Genomic DNA, 16,818 nt, shown 5'->3' with positions numbered 1-16,818 from the left:
TCTACCATTCCTCACATTGTGTTGTAACCATTTGCTCACATATCTGTGTCTCCCATAAGGCTGTGAACTCATCTAGGGAGAGGACAATGTCTTCCTCCACACCTTGGGAATGCCTGGCACATAAAGTAGCAAATCTTTAATGAATGAGGAAATGAATAAATAGGCTCAGCAACGTTGTCAGGGACAACCACAGAAGGAGCAAGACTGCCTTCCTGACACCGACCTCCACTCAAGTGCTGCGAGTCGTCCCCGCTCCCGCCCATGTGCCCAGCACTATGTTTGTGCCTATGCAAGAACGTGCCCTTTGAGGAAAACATAGCAAGTAGGAAAGAGGGAGAGAGTCTGAGCCATAATTTTAAGAGTGGATCTGCATTCACCTTTGGAATGGTGCCAATTGTCAGGGATTAAATACAACTATTTTTAATGCAATATTCTCACCAGTGCCCTTGCTGAATAAGAGCTGGGCTGGGACCCTTGGGGAAACCTCCAGACGACTAGGGGCAAATCATTTTATCACAGTGCCCAAAATTTCCCATTTAAACAGCTGAAGTTTGCCGGGAGTGAGGGCTCTGTAAATATGCGTGAACTGATCCAATCTATTTCCGAGGTGTGCCTGGGATATCCTGATCGACACCTTATGGGATCTACCAGCAGATGAGGGATCCAGGCATCTTTACTGCTTCTGGAAGACCCGATGGGGCGGCTCTTGGACACTCTCTTTGGCCCTTGTCCTCTCCTGGGACCTGGACGTTCACCCTCAGAGATCAAGCCCCACCTCCGCCGTCTGCCCCGGCCTCGGCGGGCGCGGCCCGCCACGTGGAGCGCGGACGGGATTCTGAGACGGCGCCTACGCCGTTGCCGCGGCGCAGCTGCGGGCCGGCCCCTCGCCCCACGTCAACAGCGGAGGCCCGGCGGCCTGGGTTTACTCCGGCGCCGCTGACGTAACGTCTTCTTGCGCGACGTGGACGGAAGAAAAAGGAGAGTAAGCCGGCACCAGAATCAGTCCGGCGTGGAGTGTGCGCACGGCGGCTTGGCCGAGCGGTGGCGGCGCCGGTGCTGGCGGTGAGGCGGGTGCGCGGCGAGCGGCGGGGATGGCGGGGATGGCGGCAGGCATGGCGAGGCGCTGGTGCCTCTGCAGGGGCTGGTACGGCGCCCGGCCGAGGCGAGGGGAGGTGTGCGCGCCAGGCCGCGGGCGACCGAGGGAGCTGCGGGCATGCACCCGAGCAGGAGCCGGGGGCCCAGGGCCCGGCCCGCGAGTGAGTGTGGGCGTGCGCCGAGGGATGGCTGCAGGCTAGGCCGCCCAGGGCGCGCTGCAAGGCCCCGGCGCGGTCCCATAGGCCACGGCGCGGAGACGCCAGGGTCTGCGGGGGCTTCGGGCACCCGAACTCTCTGGCTGCCTTGGGTACACCCAAATGGAGGAACTGGTCCAGGTGGAGGCTTGAAGTTTCGGCGGACCCCTTCTCGGTCCGGGAGTCCGGAACCAGCTTCCAGTGCACCTGCATCGGTGGTAGTGTGTTACCCTGGTTTGTAACTGTCCACACGCCGACTCTCAGGGACCTGTGTGTGTAGTCACCCGCGGCCCGCCTGGACGTTCGTGATCCTGTGCTCAAAACCAGGCCCCCCGCTGCCTGGGAGTTCGCTCACGTTGCAGTATGGCATACGGTCTGTGAATTCTAGTTCTGTGGCGCCTCAGGGCGCACTAAGATCCGCCCCCCCCCCCCCCCCCATTATCCCCTGCTCTCTGAGGCGGTGAGATTTATCACTGGGTCTTTGTTTTTAAGTGGTGAGCCATATACCGAGTCCGTGTTTCCGGGGAGGGTTGTTGGGACTAAAGTTCAGTTCTCTGTCCAAATCAGTAAGATAAGGACTTTCTGTTTGAACTTATAAAGAGGTACTTGAGAAACACCCTGAGTCAAAACATGGAAACTTTTTTCAATTGATGACATTGAGTCTAGACAGACATTCGGACACACAGACCTTTAGCTCCCTGGAATCAGCTGTCTGCTCTTTTGAGGGCATAATAAGCTCTGGCAGGATGAACCATCCATTGCAGTGAGGGAGGAGTCAGTCAAGGAAGGCGCTGTGGTACAGGGGAGAGGCCAGGAGGCTTGGTTTCTAGGTCAGTCTTCAACCTAATAATGACTTAGTGACCTTAAACATTCAGAGCTTTCAGTTACTCATAGATAAGAGAGGGGTAAACCGTCAATAGGTATAATTTGTGATTATATCCATCAGAGAATATTTATTGAATTCTGTGTGCCTGTGACAGCTCCTGAAGGAAATAAAGAAACGGTGGCAAGACATCATTAGTGCCTAAAACACAGAAGGGGGAAAACTGACATTTATTGAGCATCTGTTGTACCCAGGCATTCCATGCATCGTCTCATTTAATTCTCACAGTAATCCCATGAGGTCCTTACTGTCATTGTCCCTGCTTTACAAATGAGGAAACTGAGGCTTAGAAAGATTAAGTAACCTTCCAAAAGGCAAAGAGCTAGCAAGCGCAGAGCTCAAACCCAGATCTGCCCAAGCAAAATCCATGTTCCAATTTGCCATGCTGTCAGTGGGAAGTTTATAATCCAGTTGGGAAAAGCATCAGTAACACAGCCAGTTAAAAGCTAACCTGTAGGATTATATACAACTTTGAATGCTAGAGTTGCTGAGGAAGGTCGTGAAAGAGATGGAACTAGAATTTTAGTGTCACTATGTGATTATTTTACCCTTTTGGCTCTTCTCTGGGTATTTGGAGAATTCACATGTAAATAACTGTTTAGCAACAGTTAGCGAAGGAATTTATGTAAGCAGTGCACATAGACTGTGGAACGTAGACCGTATATCATGCTTCAGTTTTATGCAAATAGTTTTCTCTTGTGATCTTCCAGACTGTCAGAAACGCTGAAGTCAACAAAGACAGCACTTAACACTTTCTATTGCCTATTAGATGCCATATATTTTACAACAGATGTGTCCTGCCAATCTCTTCTCTTCCCTTTCTGTGCCTTTTGCAGTATAAATTGAAGAGCAATACACGCCACTCCTTGTTGTTCTTTACTGTGGGGCTAAATGCTAGTCTTTTGAGGCACATTTAAAAGAGTTGGAAAAATCCACCAATCCATAGAGCAAAAGTTAAAAGGAAGCCTGCAAGCAAACAAGGGGCAGTATTTTTCTTATCTTGTGAAAACAGCAGTGTCCCCATAGCATAAAAGGTGCAATAATGAGTGGCTTATTCTCTGTGTATGTATGGGAAGGAGCCCCCTACATTTTTGTAAAATAAACTATTCTGTGTTTAAAGCCTCAAGTTTGACCTAGGGTGGGAAAATGCCCACAACCACCATGTTCTCATGCATTGTTTCATTGATGTGCCCACGGTCATTTAAAATGCCCGCCATTTGCAGGCATTGTACTGCCCCCCAGGGATGCAAGAGTGTGCTTCAGATTCCTGTGGATGGCAAGAAGAAAGACATGGCAGCAGCCTCTTGCCTTTCCTCCCTCTTCTTGTGTCAGCAAGGCTCAAGCTGACATTTCAAATATGTGGTTTTCAGAGTTCTGTTGGGAGGTGATAGCAGGAAGGTGGAAGTGCCTGCTTGTTGGATGTTGGAGCTGGTTTTGATCTGTTGGCGACTCCGTAATGGTATAGGAATTGTGAAGATTTAGTATCAATACGTAAACATTATACCTTAAAGATTTTTTTGTCACTGAAAATATTCATAATCCTTAATTGCCATTTGCTTACATAATAAGTAAGATGATCCTTGGAAAGGAAAGGTAGAGTTGGAGCCTGAGAAGGAGCCATTTGTTTTTCTCTCTTTTCTTTAGACAGAGGAGTTTGAAGCAGGCAGGTCAAGTTTTTACACTTGAGTGTGGGGAAGTGGAGGAAAATAAAATAGTCTAGTATTTTTCATTATTCATTTTTTAAAAACGCATTCTGCAGGTACTTTGATCCGTGGCCACGTCGCAGCATGTTGAGTCAAGTCTACCGCTCTGGGGTCCAGCCCTTCGGCCGGCGTCTCCTGCCCTGGGTCCAATCTCCAGGTCTCTCCAGATCTCGTATGTATCATAGGAAACTTCTAAGTATGTGGGAAGTTTGGTAGAAGTATGTTTCAAACAGTTTTAAAGGAGAGAAAAATGTATTTTGGCAGAATTGGACAAAGACAGTAAGCAAGGAAGCAGCCAACTGGTGAAATGTTCTAAGTGTTTGTATTTATCAATAAAGTGAAACTCGTGGGGTGATAGATAGGTTTGTGGCATAGATTGTGGTGATGGTTTTGCGGGTGCATGCTTATCTCCAAACTCGTCAAATTGTATACCTTAATTTTGCACAGTTTTTGTATGTCAAATAAATAAATAACTCAAAATTAAAAAAAATTTTTAAAGTGTTACCTATATTCATTCCCCCCAAATTTTTTACAGGCTATTTTTGTTCATTACTTTTTTTGTAATTAAGTTTTTGGTTTTGAGATAATTATAGATTCACTTGCAGTTGTTAAGAACTAATACTGAAGGATCCCTTCTACCCTTTACCCAATTCTCCCAGTATCTCAGCCAGGATATTGACATTGGTAGAGTCAAGATAAGAACATTTCCCTCACTGCAGGATCCTTCAAGTTGCTCTTTTCTAGCTATCCCCCTCCCCCCCATCCCTAACTCCTGGCAACCTCTAATCTGCTCTCCACTTTTATAATTTTATCATTTCAAAATGTTATATAAATGAAATCATACAGTATGTGACCTTTGGGGATGGCTTTTTTTGCTCAGCATAATTCTCTGGAGATTCATCCAAGTCGTTGTGTGTATCAGTTGGTTCCTTTTTATTACTGAACAGTATTTAATGGTATGGGTGCACCATAGTTAGTGTCACCATTTGCCCATTGAAGGGTGTCTGGTTGTTTCTGTTTTTTGACTGTTGTGAATAGGGTGCTGTGAACATTCGTGCACAGCATTTGTGTGAACATAGTTTTCATTTGTCTGAGATAAATGCCCAAGAGTTCAGTTGCTGGGTCGTATGGTAGTTAGTTTTATAAGAAACTGCAGAACTGTTTTTGCAGAGTGGCTGTAGCATTTTACATTCACACCAGCGATGTATGAATGATCCACTTTCTTGTCTTGCTCACCGGCGTTTGATGTTGTCACTCTTTGGTTTTATCCATTCTGATAGGTGTATAATGGTAATCATTGTGGTTTTAACTTTCTTTTCCCTAATGGCTAATAATGTTGAAGATCTTTTCATATGCTTATTTTCCATCTGTATATCCTCTTCAGTGAAATGTCATTTGCTTATTTTTAGTTGAGTTGTTTTTTTACTGTTGAATTTTGAGTGTTCTTTATCTCTTCTAGATACTAGTCCTTGGTCAGATATGTGGTGTGAAAGTATTTTCTCCCAGTTTGTAGCTTGTCATTTCATGCTCTTAACAGGGTCTTTTACAGAGGAAAGTTTTTTTTATTTTGATGAGGTCCAATTTATCAATTTTTCCTTTTGTGGATTGTACTTTTGGGGTCAAATCTAAGAACTCTTTGTGTAGCCCTAGATCCTGAAGATTTTCTGCTATGTTTTTCTCTAAAAGTTTTATAGTTTTACATTTAAGTCCATGATCCATTTTGAGTTAATTTTTGTGTAAGGTGTGATGGTTAGGTCAAGGTTCGTTTTTTTGCCTATGGATGTCTTGTTGGTCCAGCACCATTTGTTGAAAGGCTGTTTACGATATTTTGAGTTGGCTATCTCCTTGATAACACCTAAATTTTATCAACAGTCTGATCTCCAAACCTTACTGCAAGAAGACTTGCTTATCAACTAATCAAGCTTATCATCCTCTGGAAAATCCTCTGTTTCCCATTCCTATAAAGAAGAGTATAACAGTTAAAACAGTTCAGGGTCTGGAACTAGGCTCCCTGGCTTTGAAAACTAGCTCTCCTGCTTACTTAGTAAGTAACTTAGTGACGGTAGCTATGGATTTAGGTCACAATTGCATGGGTTGGCATTTTGGAGCAGGCTCAGCTGTACAGTAGTTCTGTGTCTGAGTCAGCTCTCACATTGGCTCAGGGCTGATTGTTGAGGGCCGGGGGACCTCTGCTGGGGTGATAGATCATCTCTGTTCCGCGTGGTCTCTCATCCTCCAGAATGCTGTCCTTGGCTTCTTCACATGGTGTTTGCAGGGTTCCCAAGAACAGCAAGCATGGAAGCTGCAAGGCCCCTTGAGGCCTAAGCTCAGAATTTATGCAGTGTTACTTCTGCTACCTTATATTGGTCAAAGCAAGTCGTAGGGCCAGCCCAGATTGAAGGAGTGGGAAAATAGACTCCACCTGTTGATGGGAGAAGCTTCAAGTATTGTGGCCATTTTTGCAATCTGATAATGTTGGTAAGTTACTTAACTTCTCTGGGCCTCAATTCCCTTATTTATAAAATGAGGCTAATAATAGTAATAACTAACTCAAAATAATACCTAACTCATGAGGCTTGACTCATGAGAATTCAGTAAGATGACGATGGTGATGGTGGTAGCCATAGCTAACACTTTTTTATAATACGAGCTCAGGTTTATTGAGTGTTTACTTTGTGCCCATCCCTGTTCGTGCATTAACTCCTTTGGTCCCCCACAACAACCTTATGAGGTCAGTAAGGTGACAGCAAGTACGCAGAGGGATTGAGCTTCCCACCCAGGCCATCTGGCTCCTTTTGTGTAGCCCCCACCTCTGTAGAAGGTGTGTGAATAGTTAACACAGCTCCTGGTGTATAGTGAGTATTCACTTCAATATTCTTGTTGTTGATATTATTATTTTTTACGTTCAATAGCCTCATTGACAAAAGGAGGCACTTTCTGTTCTTGTCCCTAGATTTTTCTCTTTTTGTATCCAGATTTTTCTGGAGTCTGGGGCCCTGTGTTCACTGACCATGATAAGCAGAAGAGCAGAAAAGAAATAAAAACGCAAAGTGAGAAAGCATATAGGTAGAAGCACGGAGGGAAGTGGAAGGCCAGGAAGGGAGATACAAGTCATATCAGGGCCCTTCTTGTTCAGGCCTGGAACACAGCCTCATTGATTGCTGAGCACAAGGACTCTGATGCTGAAAAGGTAAAGGGCTTCTCCCTTGGAGTGTGATCCATGGCACTTTTGAGGACTGTGGACAACCTTCCCCCCAACCCCAACACATGTGCGCACACGTACACCTCGGTATTCCCGTATGCTTACCAGGAGGAGGTAGCTTTTCCTTGGGACTTAGAGCCTAAAGGTTCCTTAGAAGATGGGAAGAGATTACCCATCCAGAAGCCTTAGATTTTTCCTAGCTAATCAAGGCCTTCTCACTTCTTAATATGGACGCTAAAAAGTATAACACACTGCAGAACACAAAAAATGTCCACAGGAAAGGTAAGGTCAATCTGGGAGGGTGAAAGCATTGTTGAAGAAGAAACTCGAAAACCCCTGGATCCCACTGAGCTCTCTTTGTGCTAGAACCCACTGGGCATGACTGGATTTTTACCTGCTTGAAACCTTGTTCATAGTTATTACCTCCTCTTGAACCTTGTCAGCCCTGATCTGCTGTGACCCAGTTGCCTGCAGCCACAAATGACCTTTGACTGCCTGGCACCAAGCCGTGCCACCCTCCTCTGCTGATACAGACTGTCGATTAGGAGTCTTGTTCGTGCTCACCTGGCCTGCTGGAATCTGATTGGTTTCTGCCATTTGATCACCTGGACTGACGTACTTGCCACTACCTGTGTCCGTAAAGTGCCCTCTTACTCTGCCCCACCCATGCTCAGCACCCTTCCAGGACAGTACAAGCCCTACAGTGGACAGGAGAGATAACTGGCCAGCAGACTCAGTCCAAAGGTATAAGTGAAACTTGGATATAGCTCCGAGCTCTGCACACAGCCACGGGTGATCCAAGGTCCAAACCTTGGAGGAGTAAGTCTCTCCCTCCACCACCCCTCTCTCTATCAGGTCAGTGAGGCCAGAACTATTAAAAGTTATCTACAGATAACTTTTAAGCTTAGACTTAGGTTTATATGTTGCTTAGGATAATATCCCTGAAGACTGAGCCAGGGTACCTATATTGATGAAATGAAGAAAGGGAGCTTTCTATGAAACTTAGCCCCAACAACAAACCAGTCCTTTAGTCCCTGGGACTCCTCTTGCAGGAAGAGACAATCCACCTGTGGGTCTAGCAAAGGTGGCAAGCCCCAGTTCTATCCCAGATGATGGACTTAGCAGCTTTCTGCCAGGAACTAGACTGTAAGCCTACTGTAAAAATAAAAGACCATATCATCTTTCTTGTATCTCCACAACCTGAAACATAGTCACTTAAAAAATGGTTATTTAGAAGAGGAAAGAAAGAACTCTTTAATACTTCATTAAAAATGTTCTTTCTAAGATTTGTGCGTGAAGAAGGCAGAGAAGGAGGAGAACACACAGTGATCTTCTGGTGCATGAGAATAAGATTCTGCCTGCTTTACCCACCATTGTCACAATGTAGAGAAAAAGGATAGAAGCAAGATTATTGTTAGAAAAGGAGTCAATGGTCAATGGTCAGGAGACAGAGGCAGTGGGTCTAGAGAAGCTCTGAGAAATCTGTCTATAAACATAAAGGGAGGTGATAATGGTTGATTCAAGTAGAGGAAGCTACTCTGTAACAGTACAGTTATAGAAGAATGGTCCAAAAGGTGGCTTGGAATGATTACTTTAGTAATTCATTGCAATATTTATTATTTGCCTGTAATGATACATAAAGAACTCGTGAAGGGGAAAGTGCCTAAAGTTTAGTCCTGCTGAGAACCTGTGTTACCCATCTTGTCTTGCTTCTTGCGATTAGAGAATCCCACCAAGCGAAGGTCCGTTTGCTGTGAGTGGGACCACCATGAACAGCTGACGTCCACAGTCAGCCTCTCCTCTCCTGTCCAGGCCTCGCCTGCCCCCCTGCCCATGCAGTTCTCCTTCTGTATCAGTTACAGTTAGGTCAGGTGTGTGTAACAGAAAACCCAACATAGTAATGGCTCAAACAGGATAGAAATCTATTTCTCTCTCTTCTGAGAGAAGCCTGGTGTCCTAAAAGAAGAGAGGCAGTCCAGGGCTTCCCGGGCAGCCCGGTGAAACCATCAGGCTTCCATGCCACTGCTTTCTTGTTGCTTCACAGTTCTTAATGTGCTTTCTTGTCGTCTAAAATGGATGTTTGAGCTCCAGGTTCCAAGCAACAGGATGGATGAAGGGAGGAAGGAAGCGCTTTTCTTTTTAAGGAAACTCCTAGAAGTCCCACATAACATTTTCACATGTATCTCATTAACCAGAATTTAGTCACATGGCCGTGTCTAGCTGAGCAAGAAAGGCTGGGAAATGTAGTCTTTTGACTAGTGGCAGTTTGCTCAGCTAAAACTGGGTGGTCTGTTAATCTGTGAGAGAGGGGGCGAATGGGTAATTGGTAAGCAGCCAGCAGGAAGAGTTGGACCCATGAGAAGTGGTGAAGGGGTTCAGTGCGTGCCATTCAGCTCTTAGTGCTTTACTTTTGGCTTTGTGCAGATGTATTTTCAGCTTTTTAATCAATTTTTTTTTTGCCTCCCTAGAAATCTTGCACAGCATTGCAAGAAAAAAGAGTCAGGAAAGGATCGCTTAGGGGCAGATGTCCAAAGGGAGAGAAGGAAAAAGTCTGACTCCAACGTTACTTTTCTTCAGAAAGCTATCTGGTTTCTTTTATCTTTGTTATAGGCATCTGGATTCATGCTGCCATCTTAGAGAAAGTTTGTGGGTGGATTAGTTATGATTTTTTATTACTCATACTGATTACTTTGCTTTTTATTGTCTTTGCTAATCAGACTCACTCTGTTTTTATAGTGATTTGGTTTCTTTAAAAACCACACATTTTTCTGATTATGAAAACAATGTGTTTTTACTGCATAATTTGGAAAACATACACAAGAATAAAGAAGAAAATTAAAATCACTCATAATCCCATCGAGAGATAAAATATTAATATTTTGATTTATTTTCTTCATCTTTTTCTATGCATTTAGACATGTATATGAAACTAACATATGAGCATTTTCCTCTCTTATTAAAAATTCTAAAAATGTTAATTAATTCTTCTGCCGGTTTTTGGACATTATAAATAACACTGATGAACAGCCTTCTGATAAATCTCTTTGTCTCCATCTCTGATTAGTTCCTTAGAATAAATTTCTGAACATGGAATTGCTGGATCAGAAGATGTAAACATTTTTAAGGCCTTTGATATATTTTGCCAGCATGTCTTCAGGAAACATTGTTTCATTTAAACTCTTCACCAGCAGTGTTTGAGTGTACCTGTGGCCTGTTATTGGGTGTAAACTCCACACAATACCAGAAGAAGAACATGCTAGCACATGGCTTTTGATGTACTGGTTTTACTCAGTTAAGAATGATAAAGCTATTTTTTGGTGGCTAAACTGGTTAGTATTGTGCATGCACTTTCTTTTATTGAGACGTCAATTGTGTATTTCTTTTTTTTCCTTGCATTTGACTTTATCTGGGGGCTACAGATCGTGTGCAGACTTCAGCCACCAGACATGTTCGTTCTTGGAGCAACATCCCCTTTATCACTGTCCCCCTCAGTCGTACACACGGCAAGTCTTTTGCCCACCGCAGTGAGCTGAAGCATGCTAAGAGGATCGTGGTGAAACTGGGAAGTGCCGTGGTGACCCGAGGGGATGAATGTGGCCTGGCCCTGGGGCGCCTGGCATCTATTGTCGAGCAGGTAATTGCCAAGATGTGGAAAATTCTGCTGAACTAAAATAAAATAGGGTTTTTAAGCTGTCAGTTCAGATTTATCAGCTTGTAAAAATAATCTTGATTTGAGTGTGATAGATTTAACCCAATTGGAAAATTCCCTTTTTCAATGTCGGTGCCAATGGGAGACAGCATCCCATGGCAAGCAAACGGGGTGTCAAGGAGTTGATTTCATGCAGTTCATCCCTCAGGCTTAGTATAGGTCAGTGATTCTTAATCCTGACTGCACATTAGCATCATCTGAGGGGCCTAGAGATGCTTGAGCTTCACACTCAACCATTTAATAAGTATCTCTGGGATGAGGTTCAAGCATTTGTGTTTTGTTTTTTTTTTTTTTTTGTGAGGAAGATCGGCCCTGAGCTAACATCTGCCAATCCTCCTCCTCTTTTTTTGCTGAGGAAGACTGGCCCTGGGCTAACATCCATGCCCATCTTCCTCCACTTTATATGGGACACCGCCACAGCATGGCTTGACAAGTGGTGTGTTGGTGCGCGCCCGGGATCTGAACCGGCGAACCCTGGGCCGCCGCAGCGGAGTGTGCGCACTCAACCGCTTGCACCACCGGGCCGGCCCCGCATCTGTGTTTTTAAAGTTCCCAGGTGACTAATATGTAGTCAGGGTTGATTACCCAAATGGATGTGTGTAAATATTGAGCTGGTTTTTTTTTTTTGTTTTGCTGGGCTTTCTCTTTTTTAATTAGCCCAATAACCTTGAAATAAATATGAGCTATCGTTGCAAAGATTTCCCAAGTTCAGATATTTCGAAGGACTTACCAGACTTCACAGAGAATACTCATGTAAGGCTTTCATTTAAAGGCAAAGGAAACAAGGCAGCAAGAGAGAGAGAGTAAGCAAGCATTGGGGGTCTAAGAGACATCCTATGCACAAGCCCCCAAGGGGCTTTATTCACACAGGGACCACACTCTGTCTCCAGATTGAATCATGAAGAGATCAGTGCGGTGAATCTTGGTTTTGGAAAGGCTCAAAGCAGAAGTTTCCAGAGGGGATTTTATGCCCCACTGGCCATGCAGTCAAGCCAGGCTGACCACAAACTATCAGTAAAGAAACTGACCTTGAGGGTCGACACAGGAGTTTTGGACTTTAAACATCACATCACAAATCCCACTACATTTGTCTGTGCCAAGAGCAGGGATGAGCAAACTTTTTCTGTAAAAGGCCAGATAGTAAATACTTTAGGCTTTCTAGGCTATGTGGTGTCTATCTCAACTGCTCGGCTCTGCCATTGTAGCACAAAAGCAACCATAGGCGATACGTAAACGAATTAGCTTGGCTGTCTTCCAGTAAAACTTTATTTACAAACAAGTGTGGGCCAGATTTGACCTGCAGGCCGTATTTTGCCAACCTCTGACCAAGGGTCATAAACCAGACATCCAAGGCATCCTGGAGATAAAGCCAGAGCTTTTCCATTCTAGCTGTATCTCAGCTCTATCCTCCACAACCTTATTTTCAGTTTTTAAAAAGCAACTTTACTGAGGAGTTGGTATTAGGAAACTGCTAACCTGAAACTTAATGGGATTTTCTTTTTATATTTTCTATACTAAGCAATTATTATCAGATCTGCCTCCCAAATTGAGTCCATCAGATCAACTCAGTTTAAAAAATATTTATCAAAGGACTACATTCTGAGGGGCTTAACAGACCTCTGGCTGTTGTCTCTGCCCTTGGGGAGCCAGAACTGGGACTCCCAGAACCATTAGGTGATTGTTCAAAGCAGTAAATATCCAAATCAGTAGGTCCAAATGACAGTGCCTGATTTGGTTTGGCATCCACAGGACTTGAAAGTCCTGAGATGGGGTCCAGAGATGGGAAAGTCAGATGAGAGTGTGGTTATTCTTGGGGCTTCCTAGGAGAGCTGGGACTCGGCCTTCGTGACTGGTAGGATTTGTACCAACAGTGGGGAAATGTTCTACGCTGCTAAATGCACAGTGTGAATGGTGCACCTGGAGTTGTGCAACCTAGGAGTTCTAGGGAATGGAAGGTACTATGAGTGGATTCCAGATGGAGGACAAAAACAGGAATGAGTTTGGCATGCTGGTGGGCCAGGAAGGAGGTGAGCTTGAAAGAAGTGGTGGCGGGCTCCTCAGGGAGAATGGGAGATAAAGTGCATTATTCCATTAGGCAGGGCTTTGAAGCCAGATAGAGGAATTGGGGTTCAATCTCGAAGGAGGATTGAAGATTTTGAGTAGAGGAGAAACTTGATGAAAACAGTGGGGAGAACCAGGTAATGGTTTGCTTAGTTCACCAGCTTCCCTTTTAGGGACACCTATGGACCTCATGGAAAGGCTTTCTAGATCAGGGCAGTACTAACATGTAGAGTCAGCTCTCTTGTCCAAGTCATCTGCTCATGTTAGATGGACTCAAGAGCCAGTTTAAAGTGGCTTCTACTGGCCAAAGATGGGAAGATCTGAACATCAATAAAGATAATTACTGCAATGAATTTAAACACATGAAATATGTTTAAATCCATGAATTCAGAATGATACTTTGAAAAACCTCATTGGGGGGCCGGCCCCGTGGCTTAGCGGTTAAGCACGCGAGCTCGGCTGCTGGCGGCCCGGGTTCGGATCCCGGGTGCGCACCGACGCATTGCTTCTCGGGCCATGCTGAGGCTGTGTCCCACATACAGCAACTAGAAGGCTATGCAACTATGACATACAACTATCTACTGGGGCTTTGGGGGAAATAAATAAATAAATAAAAATTAAAAAAAAAAAAAGAAAAACCTCATTGGTCATCCTTGGAGGATACTAGAGAACCTACTTGTTATTTTGAAAACTGGTAAATAAAGGGAAAGAGACACACATCTGTCCTGCCTTTCACCTAACCGCTCTGCCACCGGGCCGCCCTATCCTGCCTTTCATATACGAACTATATCTCAAGGTAACCCAATAGTTAATGAAGGAAAGTTTCCCTTTATGGAAGTATTCCAGCCTGTAAATGAAGAAGGAATGAATGAATTAGAATATCAGCATTTTGCCCCTAATGAATCAATGGATCTTGGTAGTGGTCATCAACAACTGCTAACATCACAGAAAGAAAGACAGCCAGGCATTGTGTATCCTCTCGTTGGACACCACGACCTATAAAGAATTCTTGACAATAAAATCAAGCCTCCATAGCTAACAGCAGTTTACAGGAAATATAGAGTACAGCATTAAACTATGCCACAAGGACACAAGCAGGAAAATCGAGCCTGGGAAACCCCAAAGGACAAACAACCCTGTTTCTTTAACAAAAAATTGCAAGGGGAAAAAAAACTGATAGAGGTGGAACCTGTGGATTAAAAGAGAATTAAGAGACATTTCAATTAATTGCAATGTGTGAGGTTAATTTGCACCTCAATTTGAGCAAGCTAAAAAAATTGGGGAAACATGGACACTAGGTATTTGATATTAAGGAATTATTGAAATGTTTTAGATGATAATGGTTTTGTGGATTTTTCTATATATATTCCCTATCTTTTAGCAATTACTGCTGAAATATATACAGATGAAATAATATGTCTGGAGCCTGGGGCTATTGGAGAAATATTGGAGAGTGAGAAATTGGCCATGAGAAATAGTTTTAGAAGCTGGGTGATGAGCATATGAGGATTTATCATGTGATTCCTATCACTTTGATTAAGTATGATATTTTCTATGATAAAAAGTTATTTTTTTAAATCATGGTTTATCGCAGCTATTTGTCAGTTCCTGAGCTAGGTTGTAGGGTTCAAGCATCAGGAGGAATGGATAGGTTAGGAATATTGGCTCTATTTGCATCTTGAATCTTCAGGGTCTTTCCCTGGTCTAGCCAAAGGCAACCCATAGGGATCAGACATGCCCCCAAAACAGCCTCATCTCCTCAGGTCATGTCTTGGAATTTGAGGTGCCTGTGCTAAGTTTACGTTGCAATTCCTAGCTCCAGAGTTCTGTTCTGGGCTTTATTTCCTGAAACAACTAGGCCTTCTGCATAATAGGCTCCTCCAGATACCTTCAAGTCCTGTGGATGCCAAACCTGGCTATACACCAGAATCCCCTTATTAAAAACTTCTGATTTCTGTCTGCTAGCTATTTATCAGATTTGAGGAAGCATGTAGGAATCTGTATTTTTACCAAACTACCTCGGTGATTCTTCCAGAGCCAGCCCAGTGCTGGTCTTAAACCAGCATTTGGGATTCACTGATTAGCCCACTGTACCTGAGTCTCTTGTGACAAGAAGAAAGAGATATTACAGTGACCTGTGGTGCCTTTTCCTTCCTCGATGTCAGGTGTCAGTGCTGCAGAATCAAGGCCGAGAGATGATGCTGGTTACCAGTGGAGCCGTAGCCTTTGGGAAGCAGCGCTTGCGCCATGAGATCCTTCTGTCTCAGAGCGTGCGGCAGGCCCTGCACTCAGGGCAGAACCAGCTGAAAGAGATGGTGAGTGCTGCTGCCCCCCCACCCCCCACCCTCCAGTAATAGGGGTTCTCAGGTCTCTTTCCCTCACTCCCAACCACACCTTGTCTGTTGGTGTGTTACAGGCAATACCTGTCTTAGAAGCCCGAGCCTGCGCAGCTGCCGGACAGAGTGGGCTGATGGCCTTGTATGAAGCCATGTTTACCCAGTATAGCATCTGTGCTGCCCAGGTGAGAGGCTGGCCTTTGCAAGGGTGTGTGGGTGACCCATGAGGGTAATTCCCATGGAGCAAGGGGGTTATGAGCAGGGCTCTGGAGCCAGACTGCCAGGATACAGTCTCATCTTCACCACTTACTAGTTGAGAGGTCTGGAGAAAGTCTCGAAGTCTAACCTTTTTGTGCCTCAGTCTCTTCATCTGAAAAATGAGGATAATATCAGTGCCTACTTGAGAGGGTGTTTGAAATGGTTCCCTAAGAAAATATATGAAGAGTGTTCAGTATATTGTGTGGTACACAGTACAGTCTCAATGATTAGCTCTTGTTATATACTGATAACTCTTAGGACTTCTGCAAGTGCTAATACTTCTCCTGAAGATAGAAAGGTTAGATGCCTCTTTCATTGGCTTCTTTGACTTGAGGTGGCTTGCTTCTCTTTGCACCTGGTTGCCTTATATAATAGATGTCTATTAAGCATTGAAGGGAAAGAAGAATGCTGGTGGTTGGTTGGTTTTTCGTTCATTCAGCAAATATTTATTGAGCACCTGTGGTGTACCAAGGGGTCTGTCAGGCATTGGGGATACTGTGGTGAACAAATCAGCCATGATCCCAGTCGTCATGGAACTTATAAATCTTGAGTAGTTACCCCTGAATGTTCTAGAACCTTCTTTCTACATATTTCTTTTTTACTTGAATTTTCAGAATTTTTTCAGTTGTATTTAAAAAATTTTTTTTTCCCCCCCAAATCCCCAGTAGATAGTTGTATGTCACAGCTGCACATCCTTCTAGTTGCTGTATGTGGGACGCGGCCTCAGCCTGGCCAGAGAAGCGGTGTGTCGGCGCGCACCCGGGATCCGAACCCGGGCCGCCAGCAGCGGAGTGCGCGCACTTAACTGCTAAGCCACGGGGCCGGCCCTCAGTTGTATTTTTAATCAGCTATACAGCTACACACAAAATAGAAATCTAAATATCACAAAACAACCGAACAGTCACTTCACAAAACAACTGGAAAAAATCTAACTCCTCAAGTTATTATTTTCACACTCCTTTGCTGCCTCTGATCTATTTACACAGAAGTTATTTTACACAGGTGTTGTTGTATATACATCCTTTCAGGTTTTACCCTTTCATTTCCTATTGCTTTTTCTATTTCTCCATTTTCGCAGTTGTTGTTCACCATGATATTCTGGTATTGTACCCGAGTATCCTTTAGTAAGTGAACTGAAACCGAAAGGCATGGACTTGTCCACGCTGTTGCCCTTGGCTTGGGACCCCCTCCCTGTAATCTTAGATTTTCTTCTCTTAGCATAAATATAGAAATCTCAATTTCTGTCACCGTTTATTATCAGCTCTCTTCTCCACAATCCAATGACAAGTTTAATCTCTAATTTTTTAAACGATCCTGGAGCCAGGTGTGAAAACTTAAGTACAGAAACTATGTTTTTATTTTGTTTTTTTCCCAGGT

The 16,818-nt window shown here is 44.2% G+C and overlaps 1 protein-coding gene across 3 annotated transcripts in view; it reads left to right on the top strand.

Moving 5' to 3' along the window:
- The first annotated feature begins 918 nt into the window (after nt 1-918).
- Nucleotides 919-16,818, top strand: part of ALDH18A1 (aldehyde dehydrogenase 18 family member A1) — a 40,598-nt gene continuing 24,698 nt past the window's right edge. For 2 of the 3 annotated variants that reach the window (XM_014785598.2, XM_004427881.3), the window contains exons 1-5: nt 919-1,062; nt 3,932-4,047; nt 10,497-10,711; nt 15,013-15,162; nt 15,264-15,368. In XM_014785598.2, coding sequence (XP_014641084.1) covers nt 3,960-4,047; nt 10,497-10,711; nt 15,013-15,162; nt 15,264-15,368 — 558 coding nt within the window. In that variant the 5' untranslated portion in view covers nt 919-1,062; nt 3,932-3,959. Of the gene's footprint in view, nt 1,072-3,931; nt 4,048-10,496; nt 10,712-15,012; nt 15,163-15,263; nt 15,369-16,818 lie in introns of all 3 variants that reach the window. The other variant, XM_087432327.1, reaches the window with a different exon arrangement.

The sequence above is a fragment of the Ceratotherium simum genome, chromosome 6 (assembly GCF_057802395.1).
Source record: "Ceratotherium simum simum isolate JZ-2026a chromosome 6, ASM5780239v1, whole genome shotgun sequence".
Classification (NCBI taxonomy): Eukaryota; Metazoa; Chordata; class Mammalia; order Perissodactyla; family Rhinocerotidae; genus Ceratotherium; species Ceratotherium simum.
The sequence above is the reverse complement of the archived record's forward strand: the minus strand, read 5'-3'. Positions and strand labels throughout refer to the sequence as shown.